At 47.7% G+C, this 25,270-nt stretch overlaps 1 protein-coding gene across 13 annotated transcripts in view; it reads right to left on the bottom strand.

The window, feature by feature from the left end:
• The window catches only part of CLEC16A (C-type lectin domain containing 16A), a 231,993-nt gene that overhangs the window by 120,528 nt on the left and 86,195 nt on the right, over positions 1 to 25,270 (bottom strand). For all 13 annotated transcript variants that reach the window (XR_010124241.1, XM_054452621.2, XM_054452616.2 and 10 more), the window contains 5 exons: positions 16,182 to 16,304; positions 13,688 to 13,797; positions 11,870 to 11,914; positions 8,408 to 8,458; positions 4,149 to 4,277 (listed from right to left, as the gene is read on the bottom strand). Coding sequence is in view for 12 of the 13 variants with exons in the window: in XM_054452621.2 (XP_054308596.1) it covers positions 4,149 to 4,277; positions 8,408 to 8,458; positions 11,870 to 11,914; positions 13,688 to 13,797; positions 16,182 to 16,304 (458 nt within the window). In the remaining variant the exon portion in view is untranslated. The remainder of the gene's footprint in view (positions 1 to 4,148; positions 4,278 to 8,407; positions 8,459 to 11,869; positions 11,915 to 13,687; positions 13,798 to 16,181; positions 16,305 to 25,270) is intronic.

The following is a 25,270-nucleotide window of genomic DNA, read 5'->3' as shown; positions in this document are numbered from 1 at the left end:
AGTCTCTACTAAAAATACAAAAAAAATTTAAAAATCAGCTGGGCGTGGTGACTCATGCTACTCTAGAGGCTGAGGCAGGAGAATCACTTGAACCTAGGAGGAGCAGGTTGCAGTGAGCCGAGATCATGCCACTGCACCCCAGCATGGGTGACAGACTGAGACTCGTCTCAAAAAAAAAAAAAAAAAAAAGCAAGAGGGAAAACGGCGTTATCGTGAGATGCCTCCCCACTGCCTGCAAAGCGCTGCCACCATCCTCTCCTGTAGCTGCGCCCCTGCCCCTCCCTCCCTTACTATGCTCCTTGAACATGCCACACTTGGTGGCATCTCAGGGACCGGACGTGTGCTGTTCCCTGTTTGGAAAGTGCCTCCTTTATCACTTTAACCTTCCTGGCTCCTCCTCGTGCTCCAGGTTTCAGCTCAGATGTCACCTCTGCAGAGCAGCTCTTCCGATCACTCTATCTGCAGGAGGACTGCTCCTCAGCCCCCGGCTACGGCATGCTATTTCTTTCCTCCAGAGCTCTGACTGTGGGTTGATACCAAACTTGCTATTCTCTTACTTGTTAATAAACTTTACCTCTCTAGGTAAAAAGAGTGGTCCAGAAGGCAGGGACGTGTGCTCGCTCATTTCTTCACCCCCAAGGCTAACACAGTATTTGGCACATAGCAAGAATCTAGCAGCTCTTTGATGAATCTATGAATATTTAGGAATGATTTGCCAGGAAGAATTGTTTGAACCTCTTTGACAAGTCCTTAAGGAAAATAAAGGATGGAGTTTCTAAAAAGGATCAGCCTCCTTTAAAAAGTCTACTTGGTGGGGGGGGAAAAAAAAAGAAAAGAAAGAAAACCTTTGAATCCAAAGGGGTAGCTTGGAATGTTCTTTGGATACAAGCAAAAAACTTGTAACGAACCACATAAGCCCTCAATTGCTTGCTAAACCATGTAACTTCCGTTAGCTCAAATTCAAAGCACATTGGTGTGTTCTGATTTCTGAAGTGGGCTTGAGGAGCTAAGCTTCTGGGTGATTCCAGATGGCTCCCTTGCAACAGGAACCGTAGTGAGATGAGTGGCCAAAGCTACCCTTCAGAAAGAAATTCTTAAAGTCACAAAGGAAGCTTTTCTAAAGTGGATGCCTTGGCTTTGAGGTAGCCTGGCCTCTTTTATATCATTCTGCTACCCAGGGACCCTGGGAGGACTTGAGAGTTGCTTTTGGAAATTGTCAGACAGGCAAAGAGACTCTAGGGAAGCTGAGATATTCTTTATCTGTGCTTCAGCCAGCCACTGGGCTGTGCATCCTATCCAGGACAAGGGAGGTGGGCAGCACAGCCCTGGGAACCTGCAACTATGTGACATGTGAGGGGCAAAAAGACTATCACCAAGACCTGCCATTGGCTTGCTGCTGAGTCCTCACAATAACTCTGGAAAGGCAGGCACATTTTACTTGACAGATGAAGAGACAGTAGCTCAGAGTAGACAAGAAGCAACCTCCCTTCCGCCACATGCCTGACACACTCGCCCCTGCATTTCTCCCATCTCTCGCTTGTGGATCAGGACCATCTGTCCCAGCCCAGCAGGGCATGAGGTCATGAAACAGTGTGAAGAGGTGACAGCCAAGGTTCCCAAGGGGCTCCAAGGCATGATCTGGCTCCTGCCAGCACCCCCAGCCTCATCACATCCCACTGTGGGCTCCAGCAGCAATCACCGCCATGTTGGTGCCAGAATGTGCCACCTGTCTCGGGGCCTGTGCCTCCCTATCTGACATCTGTCCCACTTCCTGCTCCAGGTGGGATTAGTGACCTGATCTAATGCTGCTTGAATAACGGCCTGAGCCACATGGCCTGCCACTGTCTCTTCCCACTTTGACCTCTAGGCTCTGATTTCTTCAGCACTGGGGCTGTGTTTTTGATGTCCCAGTGTCCCGAGCAGAGCCAGCAGATCTGAAGAAGGCAGTGTGGGAAGCAGTGGGTCAGAATGCCTAAGAGTCTAGGTTCTGGGGCCACATTGCCTGGGCTGACTGGTGGCTCAGCTACTCACTAGCTGGGTGACCTTGAGCAAATCACTGGACCTCTCCATCCATCAATTTCTTCCTCTGTGGACAGGGCATGGTGGTTCACATCTGTAATCCCAGCACTTTGAGAGGCCGAGGTAGGCGGATCGCTTGAGTCCAGGAGTTCAAGACCAGCCTGGGCAACATGGCAAAACCCCATCTCTATAAAAAATACAAAAATTAGCCGAGTGTGGTGGGCACACACACCTGTAATCCCAGCTACCCAGGAGGCTGAGGTGGGAGGATCACTTGACCCCAGGGGGGCAGAGTGCGTTGCAGTGAGCCAAGATGGCACCACTGCACTCCAACCTGGGTGACAGAGCAGGACGCTGTCTCGAAAAAAAAAAAAAAAATTCTTCCTCTGTAAAACGGGGATAATAATAGTGCCAATCTCCTAGGATGGTTATAGAATTTAACGAGGAAATCCACATAAAGAACCGATTTGAATTGATCTACTTCATAACAGAGGCTATGTGTTCATAGAAGTGGTAAGAACAACTCTGATGAACTGTGAACCAAAAGGTAGAGTGTGGGCTGGGTGTGGTGGTACACGTCTGTAATTTCAGCACTTTGGGAGGCCAAGGCAGGAGGATGGCTTGAGGCCAGGAGTTCAAGACTAACTTGGGTAACTTAGCAAGACTTCATCTCTATAAAACATTTAAAAATTAGCTAGGTGTGGTGGCTTGTGCCTGTAGTTCCAGCTACCGACGCTGAGGTGGGAGGGTGGCTGGAGCCCGGGAGTTTGAGGCTCTAGTGAGCTATGATCACACCACTGCACTCCAGGGTGGATCACAGCTCACTGCAGCCTCCAAAAACAAAAACAAAAACAAAAAAACACAACAACAACAACAACAAAAAGGCAAAGTGGAATCCAGAGCAGCAGTGCTCAGCGTTCAGTACTCTGGACCTTCTGGCTCAGGGGCGTGGGGGGATCTCTCAGGTGGGGCCTTCTTGGCACAGGATGCTGTAGCCCTGGCTGGGGGTGGGCACGTCAGCATCATGAAGCAACACATACACATCTGTCAGAACTAGTCCTCCAGTGAAAGCTGATGCCAGGATGTCCAGTGCAAACACTGCCACCCACAAACAGAATCGTGTGCCTGGCTGGGAGGATGTGGAAGGAAGGCGTCAGTGGTCCGGACAGGGTGGGTCCTGCGGTGAGGCTTGTGGGTTTGGTCAGACAGTTGGAAATGTGGATTGAATCAAGACACATGGGTCCCACTTCCTCTGCACCCCCAGGCCTCCGAGGTAGAACCACCAGCTGCAGGGAGGAAGGTTCAGACTCCTCGTGTCTGAGGTGCAAATGACAGGTCATTCCTGTTTTGCAAAATCCAAAAGTGAAACACCTCTGTCACACACGAATTAACTCAGATGATACAGGCTGACAGGGGGAGCTGTGTGCAATGAATTCCTCTAAACTATCCACAAATACTCATGTCTCCAGGGAATGATTTTCTAGGAAAAGGTGATGGTGCTTTCTAAGAAAGAAACTCTGATCTTACCCGGGAGATAAAATACCATGAACACCCCTGCGGACGCTGCTTCCTAGAGTGCCTGCTTCGGAAAAAAAGGGTTGATAACGGAAGCACACACTGCAGCTGGTTCTGAGAACTAATCTTTTCACACATTATCTCTCCTGCAGGCTGGTGAGATTCACGTTTAATCTGACTGTGTCCCAAGTCAAATTTGACTGTGTCCCAAGATCAGGTAGATGCCTTAACATCGCACTATCTCTGGGGGTCCTGAGACCGCTGGGCTACAACCTCACCTGCACTGGGTGTACCGTGCTCACCCCCCACAGTTCACAGAAACCTGGCCCCACTGCCTTCCACTGAGCTCAGGGCTTGAGTCTGTCTGTACTGGTGAAGGCTACCTCTCTGCAGCCAACATTGGGTGCCAGATTCAACGGAATGCCAAACCCCACTTTCCAAAGGGCAACACGCCTTGGAAAGTCATGCCTGGGGGCAAGTGGGTACTCTATCCACTGTCTAAGCTGTGTTGAGGGCAGGCTCTTGACTTTGACAAAGCAGCCCTTTCCTCCCTGGTCTGGGAGTGGTTCTGGAGAACAGTGGCCCAGGAGATGACAGGTCCTGCGCTCACTCACCCGCCGGGTCTTCTCTACATCGCCACATGGCAGCCGCTTCACGAAGTCAATGCCCGTCAGTGGTGTGCCTGTTGGGGGCAGCAGGATGGAGGCGTCCATCATGAGATATTCCACGTTCATAGGCTTCATCTAGAAGAGACATTACAGGAAACCTCAAAGCAGGTCCCTTACTTGGAAGGAGGAAGGGGCCGTGGGAGGTTACACAGGCCCCTCGCCTTCACCCGTATTTAGTAAATGTAAATGAGTGATCTAAACCCTGGATTTAGATTGAACTAAAGCATGGAGGCAGCCAGATAAGGGAGCAATATGCCTTTTGGTTTTCTAAATTGCAGATTTTTCCTTTTATTGAAGCAGCAGCTCAGACTCTTGAGAAATTGCATCCTTGCTGTGAAAAGCTTGCTCCTCTTCGCATTCCCTCTCCACCTCAGCAGGGACAGGGATTCTCAGTAAGAGGCCAGGTATGCTTTATCCCTGTGGGTGCAAGCCCGTCTGCCACCTGCTTCCTCCTCTCTGTCCTTCCAGTGATGATAACAGCTGTGGTGATGGCAGCTTCTGTTTAACGAGAGCTGATTCCGCCGCAGGCTGTGACCTAAGGGCTTTTGAGGAGCTGCTTCCCACTTTGCTGATGAGGGAACACAGTCTCAGAGAAGCAGAAAAATGGATCCAAGGTCACTCAGCTGGTGGGTGGCAGAGCCGAGACATGAGCCCAGGCCTGTCTTGCTCCAGGGCCTCTGGGATTCCCACCCTAGGACCAATGTTTCCCCTTCCTTCCTTGTCCCCTTCACATCTTACCTGAGATAATATAACACAATTATTTTTGGAGCATCTACTAAGTGCCAGGCACATGCTGGGATCACCTCCTGCTGGACGGCAGGTGCTGGTGGGCCCATCATGAAAGGGACACTGAGCTCAGAGGAGGAAAGGCGCATGCCCACGGCCACTGGGCCAGAGCTGCCTGCCTCTTTCCACACCACCTCTGCGAAGCCTTCTTTGATGACTAAGACATAGGGTGACATCCCCTCCCTGCCACCTCTCCCAGATCTCTGCTGCATCAGTAGTAATCAATGCACACGTGCTGGTGAACACTAACACTTCATTTCCCTGGCTTCACAGAGGAAGGGTAAGCTTTCTGCAGAATTCATTTTACTCTTTCAAACATCACAAGCTTTCCTTGTGTCTTCTCTTTTCAGAAAGTGGGCTTCAAACATACCACTTTCCCCCTCCTGCTAGGTAAAGCTGACTACATAGGGCAGGGATGTAGGCAGGGCCCAGCGGCCCAGACACTTGGTGCTATGGTTTGAACGTGTCCCCCAAAGTTCACGTGTAGGAAATTTAATCCCCAGTGTGACAGTGCTGAGAGGTAGGGCCTAACAAGACGGGATTAGGTCTCACGAATGGAGTAATGTTGTTATCGTAGGTGTGGCTCAATAATAGTGAGAGTGAGTTTGTTATAAGAGTGAGTTCTGTTCCCTCTTGCTCTGTCTTGCCCCTCTGCATTCCACCATCGGATGACGTGGCAAGAAGGCCGTCGCCAAATGCTGGCACCTGATATTGGACTTCCCAGCCTCCAGAACTGTAAGAAATTTCTTTTCTTTATAAATTAAGTCTGTGGTATTCTGTTATAGCTGCAGAAAACATACTGAGACACCCGGTGAACAGGCCAGGGGGCCAAGGAGCCACTTGGTGCATGCTGCTTGCGTTTTTCTTTTGGACACTTTAAGTACTTTCCTCCAGGAGCCTGAGGTCCCTCCCTCCAAATCCTCTATCCCAGCAGGGGTGGCAGCTCCTGCCTCACTCATTCACTTGCAGCTCCCTTCCCCTCTACTCCTGCTGCCCCCTACAACCTTCCCAATGAACCCCTCAAGCCTGCTGGGAGCAGAGCTAGGCCATCACCTCACTGAACCTTTTGCATTAAACCAGAGGCAATAAGGGAAATGAAGGAAAGGTCACAAGTCATGGTCTGACTTTGGTACAGCAGCTGGCCTTGGAGGGCCTGTCCCCACCCCCTTCCACTCCGAAGCTGCATTCCTGAAGGCTGAGGACTGATTTTCAGATACAGAGCAAGGGCGTGGCACCTTTGTATTTCTCTGGAATGCCAGGCATTGTATAGGACACACAATACATGCTTGATTAAAACAAACAAACAAACAAATAAAACCCGGGAAGCTCCCCGTGGTGGGAGGGGGAGGAAGTATTTGTTGTGTATGGACCCATGAGGCCTCTTATTGGCTATTTCATATACAGCCTGGGCGGCTCTGAGGTAGGGATCCCCCACCTTATGGATTTTTTAAAAAAAAATTGCCAGGCACGGTGGCTCACGCCTGTAATCCCAGCACTTTCGGAGGCTGAGGCAGGCGGATCACGAGGTCAGGGGTTTGAGACCAGCCTGGCCAACATGGTGAAACCCCGTCTCTACTAAAAATACAAAAAATAGCTGGGTGTAGTAGTGGGCACCTGTAATCCCAGCTACTCGGGAGGCTGAGGCAGGAGAATTGCTTGAACCCAGGAGGCAGAGGTTGCAGTGAGCCGAGAACGCACTACTGCACTCCAGCCTGGGTGACAGAGAAAAACTCTGTCTCCAAAAAAAAAAAGAAAAAAATCAAGGCTCAGAATTTCAGCAATGCACTCAAGGTTGCATTGTCAAAAGCAGACACTGAGCAGGGGTTTAAGAGCCCAAGCTTTCCCACATGGTCAAATGCCAAAGGAGCCTGACATTTCCAAACAGGAAACCAAACTGTAGGGAATGACATTGCAGGAGGATATCTCAGGGCTAAGAGAAAATGGCAAATGACAACTGAATCCCTTCCACCCTAATGAATGGTCTGAAGGGTGGAAGACTGAGCTTCTCTCGAAGGGGCTGGAGGAATGATGAGGGGCTGTGGATGCGCAGCCCATGGAGGCCTGGCACAGGGTGCTGCTGGGGTGTTTCTGGAGATGACTTATGCCAATTTACACCTTTCCCCTGAAAAGCCTCCACGGCAGCCTCAAACATGCAGTGACAAAGGACGTGGTGAGGGCCCGGCTGTCCAGATTCCTAGGGAATGGGCTGCGAAGCCAAGGAGCCAATTAGTGCATGCTGCCTTTTTCTTTTTGACACTTAAAACACTTCGGTTTATTATAAACTTCCCAAATCACACATGCTTTGGTGCGTAATATCCACAAGAAGGATCATTTATCACATACTTATGGAGTACCTAGCGAAGGGCAGGTGCTGGGATAACAGAGACAAACGTGCAAAGCAGAGAAAGCTGGGATCTTCTGAACCCATGGCTTCCCGCGATTCTGCCTGCGGGAGGAGGAAGGAAGCCCATGTGCTGACACTGCAGACTGGAGGGAGAGCTGCATGCTGAAACATTCCAGTGGAGCAGCAAACAGGGAGGCAGGGACATAATACACGGAGAAGCACGGAGGATGGGGGGCTGGGCTGTCCTCCTCTAGAAGCCTGGCTCTGCCACTCACCGGCCGGGCAGACTTGGGTACATCACTAGACTCTGACTCAGTTTCCTCATTGGCAAGTGATATGGTTTGGCTCTGTGTCCCCACCCAAATCGCACCTTGAATGGTGAGACACATGAGAATCCCCACGTGTCAAGGGCGGAACCATGTGGCGGTAACTGAATCATGGGGGCAGTTTCCCTTATACTGTTCTCATGATTGTGAGTGAGTTCTCATGAGATCCGATGGTTTTCTAAGGGTCTGGCATTTTTTCTCCTTGCACTAATTCTCTCTCCTGTCACCCTGTGAAGAGGTGCCTTCCACCATGATCATAAGTTTCCTGAGGCCTCCCCAGCAATGTGGAACTGTGAGTCAATTAAACCTCTTTTCTTTATAAATTACCCAGTCTTGGGTATTTCTGCATAGCAGTAAGAGAACAGACTAATTCAGCAAGAAAGGGACAATGGCAGTAGCTATTACCGTTGGTTGGTGTGAGGATGAAGAGATATAATCTGTACAGCATGCTATATACATCCAGCACAGAGTAAGTCCTCAATAAAATGATACTGCCCCCCAAATTACTATTCATAGCAGAGAATCGTCCTGATTCATCAGACACCTCCCATCTTAGAGGGAGTGAATATAATCTGAAATTTTAACAGTGGTGGGGATCACAAGACACCATTCTAAATCTGCTTCCCCATCAATCTCTGCTATTTGGTCACAAAGCCCTAAGTCAAAAAACTCCCTCTGGGATGGGCAGGGTGAGCTTGGCAGGGACAGAGGCACACGCCAGCCCAAGTGTGTCCCAGCCCCTCACTTACTGTCATGCTCCTGTACTCATCTTCAAACATGTCCAAAAAAATGTCTTCTCCCTAAAAAGAAAGGAAGGGAGGGAAGAGGAGATTATTCATATTTTTTTCCATAAACAACAGAGTATTATAAACTCTAGTTTGTGGCTTTAGAGGCCATCTGTTTCTCATTAGTGAGTTCTCGTAAATCACCAGGAAGTAAAATGCATATGTGAACACAAACACACACGCTCAAATGACAGACCAAATATCAAATTGCACTATTCAAAATGTTCTCCTTCCTTTTTAAGTATATGGAGTTAGAATTCTTCTGTCAAAGCAGTTAATTAAAAAAAAAATACTACTATGTAGGATTAAAATATAGTAAAGGCTAATATTTCAAGTGTTTAACATCATCTATTTTGTCGAGAATGGCTGGAGAAATGGACAATCCTGTTTAAGTTACCATATTAAAGATACGAGGCTCCACACCTCTGGAAGGAAGAGTATAATTAAATAAGTTTAACATTACAATTACATGGCTTGTTTCATTTGTTTTTGAGGAGTGCTTTTGGGGTTATGTTGTTCCTCAGGGTCATGACTGCCTGGGAGGGCCCCTTCAGAACAGCATGGTGGGCATAATCTTGGCTCTGATACACATAACCAAATCCAGCTTTACACCTCTCGCCTCCTTGTTCCACTGCAAGAATGGCATGTCTGTCTAGGGTATTGTGAAGACGAAATGAGTTAATGCACATGAAATGCGAGGAGGCACAGAACCTGTCACTCAGTCGGGGTTGGGTCAGTGTGAGTACTCACTGTCATGATAATCTCTACTGGACAATGACCCTTAGAACTGCTGCATCTCTCTCACAAGTTCTGAATGAGACACACACACACACACACACACACACACACACACGACAATGACTCTTAGAACTGCTGCATCTCTCTCACAAGTTCTGAATGAGACACACACACACACACACACACACACACACACGACAATGACCCTTAGAACTGCTGCATCTCTCACAAGTTCTGAATGAGACACACACACACACACACACACACACCCACCCCCACACTTGGGGTGGGAAAGGGAATAGATCCTTTTTAGGTTTTTTCAGTTGTCAGAACTACAACTAAATTTGAATATTCTTGTGTGACATAACTACCACCACCGGGAAAGACAATTCCTGAAAACACTAAAAGATGCTGAGAAATTATACTTAGGGTATAATAAATGTTATGGGATAAAAGAAAGAAAAATCTGGGTTGGAAGAAGGGATCCAGAATTTAAATAAAGCTCTCCTTTTGTGAATAATAAAGAATAACCCTCTGAGAAAATGCCTACCTGTATGTCTTTTTGTTTTTGCAATCCAAAAGCTTTCTAGGGGACATAAACTTAGGGCAGTTATACTGGAAAGAGGTTCAAAGATGACTAATGCAACCCTGAGGTTTCTGCTTTCTTGTGGGCTTTGCTAGTGGGGGTGCATCCTCACTTGGAGGCCAAGTGTGGTTTGGGATGTTCTAAGGGGAAAGTGGGATTTCCTCCTCAGTGTGTAGGGGCCCACGACGGTGCCACCCTTGTCTGGGTATGTCCACTACTGCAGCTGGATGGGATCATCTGAGCCTGGCAAGGTCGATCTCCAAATCATATAACCTCATTTTATCTCAACAAACACTGACAATAATGCAGTCGCTTAAAACTATTCCTGCAAAGAAACAGCAGCTTAAAGAGGGCTCGAATAATGAAAGTACAGGGGACAACAAGGAAATGGCAGTGTTGCCACCTTCCCCCTGTAGGAGGATCTTCATCAGCCACGTTAAGAGGGGAAACCATCACTCGCAGGATCTGCAGAGACCTGATCCGGATGCCAGCAAACTAGAAAATGACTATTTGACCTATGGATTAATCCATCATGGCTGATGAGTGATGAGCCTTCCCTGAAAGACACAAGAGGCTGGCAAGGCCTGAGTGTTTCTGCTCCCCACCACTCCCCACCATTCAAATTCATATGTTGAAATCCTAATTCCCAAGGTGATGGGATTAGTAGGTAGGGCCTTTGGGAGGTAATGACGTCATCCAGTAAGATGGTGCCATCTATGAGAAAGTGAGCCTTCACCAGATATCAAATCTGCCTTGATCTTAGACTTCCCAGCCTCCAAAGCTGACAGAAGTAAATTTTTATCTTTTCTTTTCTTTTTTTTTTTTTTGAGATGGAGTCTTGCCTGTCACCCAGGCTGGAGTGCAGTGGCGCGATCTCAGCTCACTGCAAGCTCCGCCTCCCCAGTTCATGCCATCCTCCCACCTCAGCCTCCCAAGGAGCTGGGACTATAGGCACCCGCCACCATGCCAGGCTAATTTTTTCTGTATTTTTTTAGTAGAGACAGGGTTTCACCATGTTAGCCAGAATGGTCTCAATCTCCTGACCTTGTGATCCGCCTGCCGCGGCCTCCCAAAGTGCTGGAATTGATTACAGGCATGAGCCACCATGTCCGGCCCAGAAGTAAATTTCTATTGTTTATAAGCTATCCAGTTTATGGTGTTTTGTTTTAGCTTCCCAAATGGACTAAAACATATGCCTTAAAAGCTAAAACAAGACCATGGCAATTAGATTTTTTTTTTTTTTTTTTTTGAGATGGAGTTTTCGCTCTTGTTGCCTAGGATGGAGGGCAATGGCGCTATCTTGGCTCACCGCAATCTCCGCCTCCTGGGTTCAAGTGATTCTCCTGCCTCAGCCTCCCGAGTAGCTGCGATTACAGGCATGCGCCACCACGCCTAATTTTGTATTTTTAGTAGAGACGGGGTTTCTCCATGTTGGCCAGGCTGCTCTTAAACTCCCGACCTCAGGTGATCCACCCACCTCGGCCTCCCAAAGTGCTGGGATTACAGGCATGAGCCACCACGCCTGGCCACAATTAGATATTTATAAAACCATCTGGAACCTGAAGACAAAGCTCTGCAAATTTTTCAGATACTGAAAGTCATGGTGGCACTTTACAAACTCTCAATAAACGTAATAAAGGTTTAGAAGCCTGTATAAGGTTTCTTAGCACATACGAATATAAATAATATACATGTATATGGTTCATAAATTCATATGTAATTCATAAGTAATTTTATATGTGTAAGCATATATAACTTATGAACATAAGTGCATCATATATAATTTACTTATATGTGTTTATACGTACGTAGTTCATAATTTACATATAATTATTCCCAAATAACCAAATCCATGTATTACTGAGAAACAAATTATCATATACTGGGGCTGAGTCCTCAAAAATTTTACTGATAAGACAGCATGGACAGAAAAGTTTAGATATTGCTGCTCTAGAGACTATAAATTGAGCATTTTTATTCAGTAATTATAGGCATAAAAAATAACTGAAGACATATAACGTTTATCTGCATAGAACCAGACACCACACTCCTGCTTCTACAAGACACACCATGCTGCTGTCCATCTGTGCTCTGCCAATTACCTTATAAAAATGTCGTACAAGGTGAACACTTTCTTCTCTCGCACCCTGTTAAAAGAGAAGGAAGGTGTGAAGGAGGCGGATCTCATATAGGTGAGCAAGTCGAGCAAACTACAAATTCTAAAACATGAGTGTGTATAAAACAGATCTGGACTAATATCCTTGAAGTATAAAATGGTTTTTTTTTTTTTTTTCCCCTTTTGTTGAGATGGAGTCTTGTTCTGTCTCCCAGGCTGGAGTGCATGGAGTGCAGTGGTGTGATCTTGGCTCAGTGCAACCTCCGCCTCCCAGGTTCAAGTGATTCTCCTGTCTCAACCTCCCAAGTAGCTGGTATTACAGGCACCCATCACCATGCCTGGCTAATTTTTGTATTGTTAGTAGAGATGGGGTTTCACCATGTTGGCCAGGCTGGTCTCAAACTCCTGACCTCAAGTGATCTGCCCGCCTCGGCCTCCCAAAGTGCTGGGATTACAGACATGAGCCACTGTGCCTGGCCTATAAAATAGTTCTTAATGAGAGAGAGAGGAAAAGAGACAGAGCTCAAAATGAAAATGGGGAAAGGATAGGTAATTAGATTGTAATGGCATGAGAAGCTAATATACAGTTAATTGGGGGAAAATGGGTTATAAAATATGGCCATCATGACTCCTTTTTTATTTTACTTTTCCAAGACAGTCTCAATCTGTGGCCCAGGCTGGAGTGCGGTGGTACAATCATAGCTCACCGCAGTCTCAAACTCCTGGGTTCAAGCAATCTTCCAGCTTCAGCCTTCTGAGTAGCTGGGGTTACAGGCATGTCCTGGCTAATTTTTTTTGTTTTTTTAGAGATAGGGTCTCACTATGTTGTCCAGACTACTCTCAAATTCTTGGCCTCAAGTGATCCTTTCACCTCAGCTTCCCAAAATGTTGAGAGATAGGGTCTCACTATGTTGTCCAGACTACTCTCAAATTCTTGGCCTCAAGTGATCCTCTCACCTCAGCTTCCCAAAATGTTGGAATTACACGCATGAGCCACTGCACTTGGCCCAACTACATTTGTATAAGACAAAAAATTTATTTATAAGTGTGTCTGTATATATATATATATATACACAAACATATATACATACTTATAAATGAATTTTCATTTACATATGTAAATAGATGTTTCATTTACATATGTAAATAGATGTTTCATTTACATATATTCACGTGTACATATTTGCACATTACATATGTAAATATATGTAGTGTATAATATTTACATATTGTATATGTAAATATACTTCTTTATGTATATAATTATTTGCTTATATAATACTTAAATATATTATTTACATATATAATATGTGTGTGTGTACGCATAGACACAGCCAAAACGTCAACTATAGTTGTTACTTTTACCTTTGTACTTACTAAATTTTCTGAAATAAACAGAAAATAAGAGGTACCATAAAAGCCACTGAAAATTTAATGTATATTTTAAGCACAAAAACCATAATCAATGTGTGTATGTGTGTTAATGTGTTTGTATGTGCAAAAAAACTTTTGTAATACCAAAGAAAAAATTCAGAAATCCTGAGGACAAATACAGAACCAAATAATTGCAACAGAAACTACTAAAACTCAATTAAGTGGACTCTTCAGCGAGTCTCAGCCGAAAGGAAGTCCCTGCTGAATAAGTAGGTTGGAGTGGGGTCTCAAGAGAGCAGCCCCTGCTGCTTCTAGCTGGTGACCGATGACACCGCGGGCCAGGGCTCCTATCTGGATGCCAGCAGCTTCCCTCCTGTCCTCCTGTCCCTCTCCCTTGGCCCACAGGAAGGAGGAGGGGAGAGGGCGTTACCTCCAGGCAGGCCAGGTGCACGTCCTTCATGATGCAGCCAGCACTCGTCAGGACTTGCTGCTTCAGAAGCAGGCAGCTCAGCTCCAGCGTCGCCAGCCGGATCCTCCCATCTGCAGAGCACACCAGGGTAAGCCTTGCACACCCAGGGTGGGGCGCCCTTAAACCCAAGACTCCTGCCTATCCACGTTGAGGTTAGCAGGTCAGATGACAGACCAACTGCTCATGGCTCCCAACATCCAGTGGGGACACAGAGGGAACCCCCCATGCCCAAACCATTCCCCATCAGTTAGAATTCAATGTTCTCCATCAAAACTACCTATACCAAATACTTCCCTCAAGTCCCTTTACTGACAGGGTGCAGGAAAAAGAGGGTGACTAAACACTGTTGAGGCCTGGAAAGTGGCCCTGCACCCCCACTTCCTTTAGAGAGCCGCCAGTCCCACTCTGGGTCATGTGATTTGGGTGGAGCTGGTCCTCCTTCCCCCTTCTAGGGTTGGGCACATCACCTGGCCAATTGGGGTGCTCCATATTCCGTTGGTCCCAGTGACTAGGTAAGAACCAGGCAAGGGAGCCAGTCAGAGCCAGTACGGCTCAACCTCACAATTTGCTGGAACTGCTGGGTTAAGAGAAATTCTCCTTGTGCTGGGCTGAGCAGAGGACCGTGGTGACGCCCTGAGGGGCACAAGCATTATAATCTACACCGGCCACCTCTTCACCCTTGCCAGCATTTTTAATCTTTGTAAAGTATTCTGCAAATATCACTTCGAGATCTCTCTTCCAACTAGACTGTTCAAATCTAAGTGTCTCCCGTAGAGTAAGTCTAGAGTCTCAGTGGAGAAAGGGCTAGCTGGAGGGGCTGGCATTTGTCTCGTCAACCCAGAAGATGGCAGAGGCCAAAGGTAGAAAAATACTGTTTGAGCCCCTGGATCCAGCTTTGCCTGAAGCCAGGCCTCAGCAGACTTTATAAGCTAACACAGCTTTGTCTGTTTGTATTGTTTAAGCCAGAGTGAGTCGGGTTTCTGTCAAGAGCAAGAGAGCTCCAACACAGCTTACTTACTATGCTATTACTTACTTACTACTGTGAGCCAGGCACAGTGCCGAGCACTTTATATAGCTCCTGAAAGAATCTCTATGAAAACCTATTGCAATGAGTGCTCGAAAGATTGAGGCTTAGAAAAGTGAAGTGACTTGTCCAAAGTCTCATAGCTGGGTAGTGGTAGACTGCAGGTGCTCAGAATGCCAAAACCTGCATCTGGCATCTCTCCGAAAAGCATCTGTAACTGACTCAAGGACAACTGCTCTTATGCAAACTCCTCTGTGGGTCTTTCAAGTTTATTTCTGGTGAAAGGTCCCACTGTGGAGAGGAGGAGGTCTTCAGGCTATGCCTCTAAGGCCTTAGAAACATCAGAGACCACGATAGGTCATTGGGAAAAAACTAAAGGCAGATATACCCCTCTGCCCACCTCCCTGCCTGTCCCTTTGTTAATGCCTTGTAAGTCAGGTGAAAATAGGTGAGAAAAGGGGCTCTGCCTAAAAAATGAAAAAGCAGGCTGGGCGCGGTGGCTCACGCTTGTAATCCCAGCACTTTGGGAGGCCGAGGTGGGTGGATCATGAGGTCAGGAGTTCGAGACCAGTCTGGCCAACATAGTGAAATCCTGTCTCAACTAAAAACATAAAAAATTAGCTGGGTGCGGTAACGTGCACCTGTAATCCCAGCTACTCAGGAGGCTGAGGCAGGAGAATCGCGTGAACCTGGGACGCAGAGGTTGCGGTGAGCAGAGATCACTCCATTATACTCCAGCCCAGGTGACAGTGCGAGACTCCGTCTCAAAAAAAAAAAAAAAAGAAAAGAAAAGAAAAGAAAAAGCGCTATCACAAAAAACAGGTCTTCCCAAACATAATACAAGCCCCAGGGATGACCAAGGACTGGGTGGTCTTGGCTCCATCGGCTCTCCTGGCCCCACCCCACTTAGCCCCAGCACTAGCGTAACCTCTCTTCAGCTGCCTCGTCCAAGTGACTTTTTCTTCAAGTGCATTCTCACTCCTGTTTCCATACCTACCCACAACTGTTGCTGGTAACAAAACTCTGTCTCCTACGTCTACTGGCCCTTTAAACCTTCGAACGTTCTCCCCTTGCTCCACTCTCAGCTTAGTTCTTTCTCATAATATCACCCTGGACCACCCAGAGATAGGGAGGTGGGGGCGACAAACATTGACAATCTCAGCAAAAGAAGGGCGGGGTGTGGAAGGAGAAGAAAGATGGTTACCAAGTGGCAGGGGGTGGGATGGCAAAAGGAGACCCAGAGCTAAAGACACAGTCCCAGCAGGCAGGAGGGCTGGCCCAGGATGCAGGGGTTGAGAGGCAGACGGAGAGGCTGGGATGGGCCCAGATTCTCAGAAGGCTCAGGCCTAGCACCCAGGGCTCAGGCTCCCAGTGGGGTCTGCTCCCTACAACTGCGTGGCCCTGTGGACAGACAACACCCCAAGTGGGCACCTGGCTGGGCAGCGTTGTTCATGATCCTGATGAGTCTTTCAGCCAGTGGGTGGTTGTAGGTGGTCTTCTCGGCCGCATTTGGCACAGGGAGCTGGATTCGCTCTAATTTTTCAGGATCCATGCCTGGAACAGAGGAGAAGGATGTAAGTGGAGGCCTCCTGACTACCCGACCTCCTCATACTGAAAGGTCCTGTAGAGTGGGGTTTCCTCAACTTCAGCCACATATGTTCCCTCTTGGTGATTTCTTTTCCTTTTTCTTTTTTTTAGTTTTTAGTAGAGACAGGGTTTTGTCATGTTTCCCAGGCTGGACTTGAACTCCTGGGCTTCCCCAAGTGCTGGGCCTCCCAAATTGCTGGGATTACCATTGTGAGCCACTGCGCCTGTCCCCTCTTGGCAACTGCTATCATGACTGGTTGCTGTTGGTGCCATAACTTATCGCAGAGCTCTCCATAAACTGAACTTACATAAATGTATTAAAACATACATTTTCTATTTCTTATAAATAGGAAATCAGGATTGATGCAATAATTGCCAGTAATAATTTTTAAAAATCAAAAAATGTTTTTACATTCTAGCCAATGACTTTTGACTGCCTACTCATGGTGGCCCAAGGCCTGATCTTTGTTAAAAAGGGAGGTTGGCAGGTACTTAATAGTGTTGGAGAGAAGCTAGCCCCAAATGGTGACATTCTCCCAGACATAGGGAAGGGAGCAGAAAAAGGGGACACCGTCCCATAGCACAATTCACTGCCACTGTGTGCCAGGTCTGAGGGCCACCTGAGGCCACTCCCATATTATACACCTTCTATGCTTGGGGAAACCCAGGTCTAGAGAAAGACAGACTAGACACGAAGGAAATACAGTCATCCCCAACAATAGTGCCCTCAAGCTTTTAACGACAAACTCAAAAGCTGGGCCCCACCCTCAACACATGTAGGAGGAATCAAATTCTGAGCCAGGTGAGGCAGAGGCCACCCCTGCCCCTGAGGGTGACATTTGCAGAAAGACACTAAACTGAGACTTTCTTACAGAAAGGTGCACATATTAGGATGGCACAAAAGTAATTGCAGTTTTTGCCATTAAAAGCAATTGGAAAACCGCAATTACTTTTGTGCCAACCTAATAAAATGACACCAATACAGCAGAGATCTATCATTAAGAGGCAAGGGAATCATTTTTCCTCCAGTGAAAATTCAACAATTCTTCCTGCCAAAACTAACAGCATTTGAAAGATAAAAGATGAGATGGGGGTGGGGAAGGTAAGTGGGAAAGGAAAGAAGGAACAGGCAAGTGTGTGACTTTGAGCCCTGTTGTCATTTCTCCTAAAGCAGCACACAGGACCTGCAGTGACAGAAGACCTGTTAGGGCTACTAGAACAGTCCCTGCCTGGAGTAAGAGGTCTTCAAACTCCTTATCTGCTCATCTGACGTGGCTCTTGAAAAATACGCTTACAGAAACAAATATTTTGCTTGATCCAAGCTTGGAGAACTGAATGGATTATTTGTGCTTGGAAAACGTCTTTTCCTGTTACTCTACAAAAGGGGGAAAGGTGGCACTTCTCGGAACTCTTGAAATACGGTCCCTTGAGTACCAGATGACGCTTCATTTAGAACCTTGACAAAATAGTGGAAGATAGCACTGAAGAGCTGATTGTCTGGATTCTAAGTAACTCCTGCACATGCACATTGATGTAATAAGCCATAACAATATATCTTGCTTTTCTGAATTCCTTCCAGCTCCCAGAAAGAGGCTAAGTCATACCAAGGAGATGACCTGGGTGAGGGATGGCCTAAAGGCTTGAGTAGGGTAGTAGTCTCTCTCATGCCCCAAAACGCCCCACAAATGTGGGTTTCCTCGAAAAATTTGATTGCAGTGAAAATTTAATTTGTGGCTTCTGTATCCCATGTTAATGCTAAATGTGTAACTCTGAAGGATTCTGGCTTATTGAATGGCAAGAAGAATGTCAATTGAATCTTTTTGGCATTTGTTTTTTCCAGAGATGTTAACACTGTCCTAACATCTCTCTACTCGTTAATTTCTGGCCCTTTGAGAACTGCCAGTCAGTGGTTCTGGGGTTGGGGGTGGGGAATAAAAGCTCCTCTGCGTCCCAGGTGCATTGCCCAACTTTATAACCCACCAGCAATCACTCCACTTTAGAGAGGACAGCAGAAAGGGCCTGGCTGCTCGCTCCTTCTAGAATGGGGCAGTGGCCACAGAACCACGGAAAGAGGCAAACTAGGACCAGGCCTTGAATTTCCACAGAGAGGTCCATTTTGTTTCTTTCCTATCATTGCCCCTCCGTCTCCTTAGAATTTGTGGACAATGAGGAAATCTGGGGCAAGCTCTTTTCTTGACAGGAAGAAAAGCGTCCCAAGATGATTTCGACTTTTCTCAACTCTCCATGAGGGGAAGGTCCCAGAGGATAGAAACACTTCTCTCTGTACCAGATTCCAAGTCCAGCCCTTTCCTTTCGTGAGCAAGTTAAGGCCCAGAGTTGTTATGTTGTTTCCCCAAGGTCACAGAGCAAGTTAGAGACACAGCTCAAACCACCTTCAGATGATCCCGAAGGTGGGTCGGGTCCAGATGGGAAAGGGTGGCAGCACCCACACAGCCAGTCCACCAGGAGCACGCAGGGGGCCCGTCCTCTCGGGCTGACAACAGCCACCCCTCTGTGTCTCTGGGCTCACCCTCTCCTAGGGGGCAGCTGGGTACAGCAGGAATGAGAAGCCTAGCGGTGGGGTGCAGGAGGAACTTTGTTTTGATACTTTACCTCTTTGAACCTCAGTTTCCTCACCTGTGAAGTGGCAATAATTATGGTAACTACCCGCCCCACGACTGCTGTCAGGATCGAAAGAGAAAAAGCACTGTCACAGGCCAACAACTTTATCTCTCATTATTATGCACAAATGGGAATTTTTAGTTTGAGCACTGCTTAATGCATGGATGAGAATTTTTAGTTTGAGCATGACTTGATGTGTTTCCTTACCATTCGTGTTATAAAAGGAAAGTTAGGCTGGGCACGGTGGCTCACCTTTTTAATCCCAGCACTTTGGGAGGCCGAGGTGGGCAGATCACCTGAGGTCAGGAGTTTGAGATCAGCCTGGCCAACGTGGTGAAACCCTGTCTCTACTAACAATACAAAAATTAGCTGGGTGTGGTGGCACATGCCTGTAGTATCAGCTACTCGAGAGGCTCAGAAACGAGAATTGCTTGAACCCAGGAGGCGGAGGTTGCAGTGGGCTGAGACTGCACCACTGCAGTCCAGCCTGGGTGACAGAGCGAGACTCTTGTCTCAAAAAAAAAAAAAAAAAAAAAAAAGGAAAATTAGAACAAAAGAACAAAAGGATAAAACCTAACAAGAGCTAAATCAAGCTACAGACAGCCCAAAAGAGGCACGCTGAGCTGCTGGGGGCCCCTCTCAGGGGGCGAGCTGCTCAGGTTGGATCCTAAAGGATGAATAGGAGTTTGCCTTGAACTGGACAGGGAGGGCCAGGACTTGCCAAACCAAGGTGGGACTGCAGGGAGTGGAGCAGAGCCAGGGAGGTCTGTGGGGGAGAGCCGGGGAGGGGGTGATGAGGTGGAGGATGGGGGAAGGGACAGGCAAGGCTTCGTGCCAGGATCCTGGAGGGTGATGCAGTGGAGGGGCCCAGGAGAGGCAGCTAGCGGGCCGTGACATGATCTGGTTGTGTCCTGGCTGACTAGGGTGGTTCCATTCCCCTGGCTGCTCCAAGTGGTCTCCATGCTTCCGGCCCTTTCCCCCAAACTGACCTGCTACTGCCATGCAGTCCATGTGAGGTTGATTTTACCACCAGCCCTGGGAGGCAGAGAGCAGAGGTGATTCCACACAGCACATGGCAACACTATATAACAGAAACCCCTCTGAACATCTACCTTCTTTCCCCAAAGCTCCTTCTGGGCCAAGGGCCCCATTCTCTCTCCCCGCTCTTTTTCCCACCATGGCCTTTAAAATGCTCTCTGTGACTCCGAACTATCAAGTGTTTTCAAGGAGGCCTTATCATTTACCAAAATAGTCAAAACAAACAAACAACAACAAAATCACCAGTCTCTCTGGGGAAGGACAGAGTGTCTTTGGAAGGAAGGAGGAGAGGATTCTGCTAAGATGACAAGATTGCCTTCCCATGGTAAGCCCTGAAGAAATGGTGACCATCAGCCAGGCATATGATGTGGAATGCTTCATTTCATCCTCATGACATTCCATGAAGTGGCTAATATTATTTCCATTTTATCGATGAGGAAGCTGAGGCTCAAAAAACACATGAACCTTGCCTGAGGTCATGTGGAGAGTGGAAAGCCCAGGCCTGAATGCAGCCATGTGGCTCTTATCTCCCTCCTGTCTGCCGTGTCCCATGATCCCTGCTGGTTCATGCTCTTTCCCTCCACCTTCCCAAGCTATGTATGTCATGTGATCTAGCGGTGTTCTTGGCACATACACAACAGTCCATACATTTTTGCTGAATTAATTTTTTAAAAAGTTAAGTAGTTTTGATCAAATTTCGGGCAGAAGATTAGACAAATCTCAAAATGAAGGGGAAACATACATAAAATAGAAGCCACCATATGACAGCTGTGCAGAAAAGCCCAACCATCACCCACACACAAAACATGCTAGACAGAAATACGACACTGTCAGCAGTTGGTTATCTTAAGGTGGTACAATCAAAGGCAAGTGAAAAAGCAACTTATTCTCATTTTTGTTTTCTATAACAATCAATGCATGACCATCACTGTACTTAGGATGGCATTTAATTTGTGGCGAACATTAGATTTAGGTTTAAGCCTCCTGCCTGAAACAACCTGGTGGCTGATGGTTCTGAGTGGCTAAGGTCAATGCCACCGTGTAACAGGGGCGTGCATGTGAAAGGTAAGATGGCTCCTGTGTGCAAGGACACACACACAAACACACACACACACTCACACACAGACACTCATACACACACACATGCATACCCCATGGGTTTTGGTCACAGAAAGGCAGGTTTTGCTGCAAACCCAATAGCTTCTTTGCCAGTCATTTCCCTCTGACAGAAATAAACACTGTGGATAATATATTATCCTATTTGCTTCAACTCGTAAGTGTCTTGTGACAGACAAGTTCCAAAGAAACCCTGCTGCACTTCACGGGAGCACTAGCTCATTCTGGCTTCCAGCAGACCACATGTTCCCCGCTCCACCCACAGCCCTGCCTTAGGGGTCAGAGACTGAGCTGCCCACCGAGTCAGAACGGGTGTCCCCTGTCCACAGGGGTGGAGGGCGGAGCTCTCAACTAACTCATTCAAAGAATCCAAAACAGAAGGCAAGGGTATGGCCCCACAGTGTCAGTAACTCTTACTAAGCTTCCTTCTCAGTTCTGATATCTGGATTCTTCACCCTTAGTAGTAGCCCCCATTCAGGGTAAAGATGGAAAAGACCCAGACCAAAGATGCATAAGAATAATTAGACAGATCTGGATAAAGAGACCATGAGAACAGCAGGTAAACAAGGTTCAAACTTTTTAAAAACGTCTTTTGACCACACAAGGTCTCCTTGGCTGCAGTCACACAAGTATTACCAGCTTTGGAAGACTATAGACCAAAGATTTCGAAAGCTAACCAGATGTTGGGCCGATTTCCAATGTACTTCCAATTCTGGTTATGTGTCAGCCAAGATCCAAACTGACGTTGTGCAAGTTCTCTGCATGGCAAAAGCTTCCCTTTAGCCTATTACCTTTCAACCTTTTCCATATCTCTCATCCATGTTCCATTAACTTCTCAGCAAAACAAAACACAAAACACAAAGAGCCCAAGACTCCTTCTTCCTGGGTAAACAATGACAAATGGAGTGGCAGGAGTAGAAGGCTGGTCACTGAACTGGGGAACCTTCAAGATACAAAAGCTGTAAAACTCACCCCCATCCCTCCACCTCTGGCCCAGGACTCAGCAGACTTGATAGAAGAGCGAAGGCTGCATTTTCTATTACAGAAACAAACCAGAATTCATTATGTGGCCCAACTGAATCACAACAAGCGCCTGCCGCCAACCGGTCAACCCTTTCCACTGTGGGATATTCATTTCGGTGCAGCATCTAATCTATTATGATTTACTGGAAGGCCTGAGATCACATTTGGTTTTTATTAACGTGGCTTTTATGTTAAAATTGTCTATGAGGAAAAAATCTATGAGAAAGAGACCAGGTCACTTGGGGGCCTGATTTTGGGGGGTAAGGATCTGGAAAAGTGAGGCTGAAGGTCAAGTGCAGCCTGACCAGCTGCTGCGTAACCAAAAACCAATCACTCAACCAACCTCCACCAGCAAAGCCCCACCAAATGCAGACTCTGTGCTCACAGGCCAGGACTGAGCATAAACCAGGTGGCAGCTCCCCCACCAGGCAGCTTCCCCAGGCACCTGGACCTCGGGGCACCGGACTTGAACTTTTCAGTTTCTTCTCCAAACCTACTCCAAGGCCCATGCTCGTTAGTTCTGGAAATGGCACTGCTGTTTGTCACACAAGGAAAGGAGTCAGGAACCTGAGCCTTACCCAGGCTCCTCCCTTCATGCCCCCTCCTTTCAAATCAATCAGAACCCCTCGCCCCTAGCCTAGTAACTCTCCTTGTCTCCTCATCCTAGTAAATGTACCCCCACCATTGCTCAAGCCAAATCGCAGGGGTCATCTGACTCGTCCCTTTCACTCGACCCCTACATCCAATCCATCAGCACGTCCTGGCTCTAGCGCTGAAATAATCACAAGTCCTTCCAGTTTCCTCCACTCCCCAGCCAGCAGCCTAATCCAATCCACATTATCTCGCCTGGACGACTGCAACAGCTTCTTAGCAAGTCTCTCGGTGTTCCCTCCTGCAACTCATCCCCACCCCCAGTCATCTACTTTCCATCTGGTAGCCAACGTTTCTTTTAAAAACTTCCATCTGACCACATCACCGTCCTACTTAAAAATTCTGTAGGGGTTTCCCACTGCACTTGGAAAAAAAATGGCAATTCCTTTTCAGGGCCTTCAAGGCCTTTTATGACCTGGCCCCTGCCTGCCTGGCCAGCCTCACCTTGGCCCACTTTCTGCTCCTACCCACCCCGGGGCCTCTGTACATGCTGCTCCCTTCGCCTGGAGCACTCTTGCCCCAGGTCTTTGCAGAGCTGGCTCCTTTTCACTCTCTGGGCTGTGGCTCTGCTGGTCCTTCCTCAGAGGAGCCCTCCCCGACCACCCTGACTAGCACCTAGTAACCCCTGCAGCACAACCACTGGGGCTTCCTCATCACTCCACCCTGTTCATTTCCTTCTACCATTTGTCACAGTCACAATTAGTCTTCTTGTTCCCTTCAGTGAGACTCATCTGGGCTTGTTTCAGTGCCTATGACAGGGCCTTGCCCTAGCAAGTGCTCAGCAAGTATCTGCTGAATGATAAGAAAGCCTCTCGGTTTCACCTCTCATCCCTCCCACCCGCTGGCTGAATTACTGCAAACCCGTTCTGAGGGGTGCAGAGTGGGTCAGCTCACTAACTGACCAACTGCCCCCCAGCAGCCCCACACGGCTCACAGGAACACAGTTCAGTTGCTGCCTGTGCCACCCCCTGCAGACTGGCTCCAGATGCCTGCCTCTCGGGACACCCTGCTGCCTTGGACATGCTGCCGCTCACCCTGGGGAACGGGCAGTGATCCGACGGATATGCCACAGGCTCTCATGCCCCTTCTTCCTCTGCCCTCTACCATAGCTCGGGTGTCCTCAGGAAACGGGTCCTCACTCCTGCGGGCAGAGTCCACGTTCACCACCAGGCAAGTGACCCTCTCTTGTGCTGGCTGACAGCCTCCTCGTAGGACTTTTCTGCCCAAGAATGACTGATGCTTTCTTGGGCAAGGGCCTGGGTTGGTCTGCCTGGAGTTTGTAGTCCCCATGTTGAGCACACTGCCTGGCACACAGCCGGTGCTCCACATGCATTTGCTGAATAACTAATTACATGAGGAAATTCATCAGAAACTGCAAGGCTATTCCTCCTGATCACTTAAGCCTCCAAGAGGCCTCTCCTGATTGCTCAGGCAGATGTAGTACCCTGTACCCTCAGCCTGCCCCACCACATTACCTACTTTTATTTTCACTGTGGCACTTCTCGCTACATGGGATTATTTTACTTGGTTACTAGTTTACTGTCTGTCTCCTCTAAGAGAATCCAGATTCCATGAAAGCATTTGTTTGGTTCACCAATGCATCCCCAGTACTGACTGATCCCAGTGCCTGGCATCTAACAGGGGCTTACAAAATATTTGTTGGAAGAATGAATGAATCAATACATGAATAGCATTAGCAGAAAATGGAAGAAGGAATTCAATTTCCTTGAGTATACAGTTCTACTCTTCCAAGAAGAAATTCCCAAGAAAAAGAGGTAGGATGCGGGAACACAGGTGAGTGGTCTCTCCAGCACATAAGGTGGATGAAGGTGCACAGCAGCACATCTGGTAAGCCATGGCGTCTCTGCTCCCCGTAAAGGTCAGGGCTACAGGGAGGAAGCCCATGGAGAACGCCAGTCACCCAGAAGATGAGGAGCTTGCCCACTGTCCCATGGAGCCTGGCATCTAAACCACACAGACAGCACCTTCTTTGCTGAAGCCCTGAGCTACAGGCTGCCAGGAAGAGATGGCTTTGGGGACGTGCCACATAGCTGAGCAGCAACCAATCAGCAAACTCTGGCTGAGCACTGACTGAGTGCCAGGCGGTAGGCTGGGTACTGCAGGGAGCACATGGTTTCTGCCTTCCAAGGCCTAGCAGTCCAGAATGGGAGAGAAAAAATACAGAGAAAAGGAGGCATTAAAAAGTGCTGCAGGAACTTCATGGAGATTAAAAAACATCTGGTCTTCCCAAGATGTTGTTATGAAAATGAAAAGACATGCCACAGACTTGGGGGAAATCATGGCTAAATGCCTCTGATAAAGGACTTGCATTCAAAATACATAAAGAACTCTCGAGGCTGAGGCGGGTGTATCACTTGAGGTCAGGAGTTCGAGACCAGTCTGGCCAACATGGCGAAAGCCCATCTCTACTAAAAATACAAAAATCAGCCGGGCGTGGTGGCGCACACCTGTAGTCCCAGCTA

The sequence above is a fragment of the Pongo pygmaeus genome, chromosome 18 (genome assembly GCF_028885625.2).
Source record: "Pongo pygmaeus isolate AG05252 chromosome 18, NHGRI_mPonPyg2-v2.0_pri, whole genome shotgun sequence".
Lineage (NCBI taxonomy): Eukaryota > Metazoa > Chordata > Mammalia > Primates > Hominidae > Pongo > Pongo pygmaeus.
The sequence above is the reverse complement of the archived record's forward strand: the minus strand, read 5'-3'. Positions and strand labels throughout refer to the sequence as shown.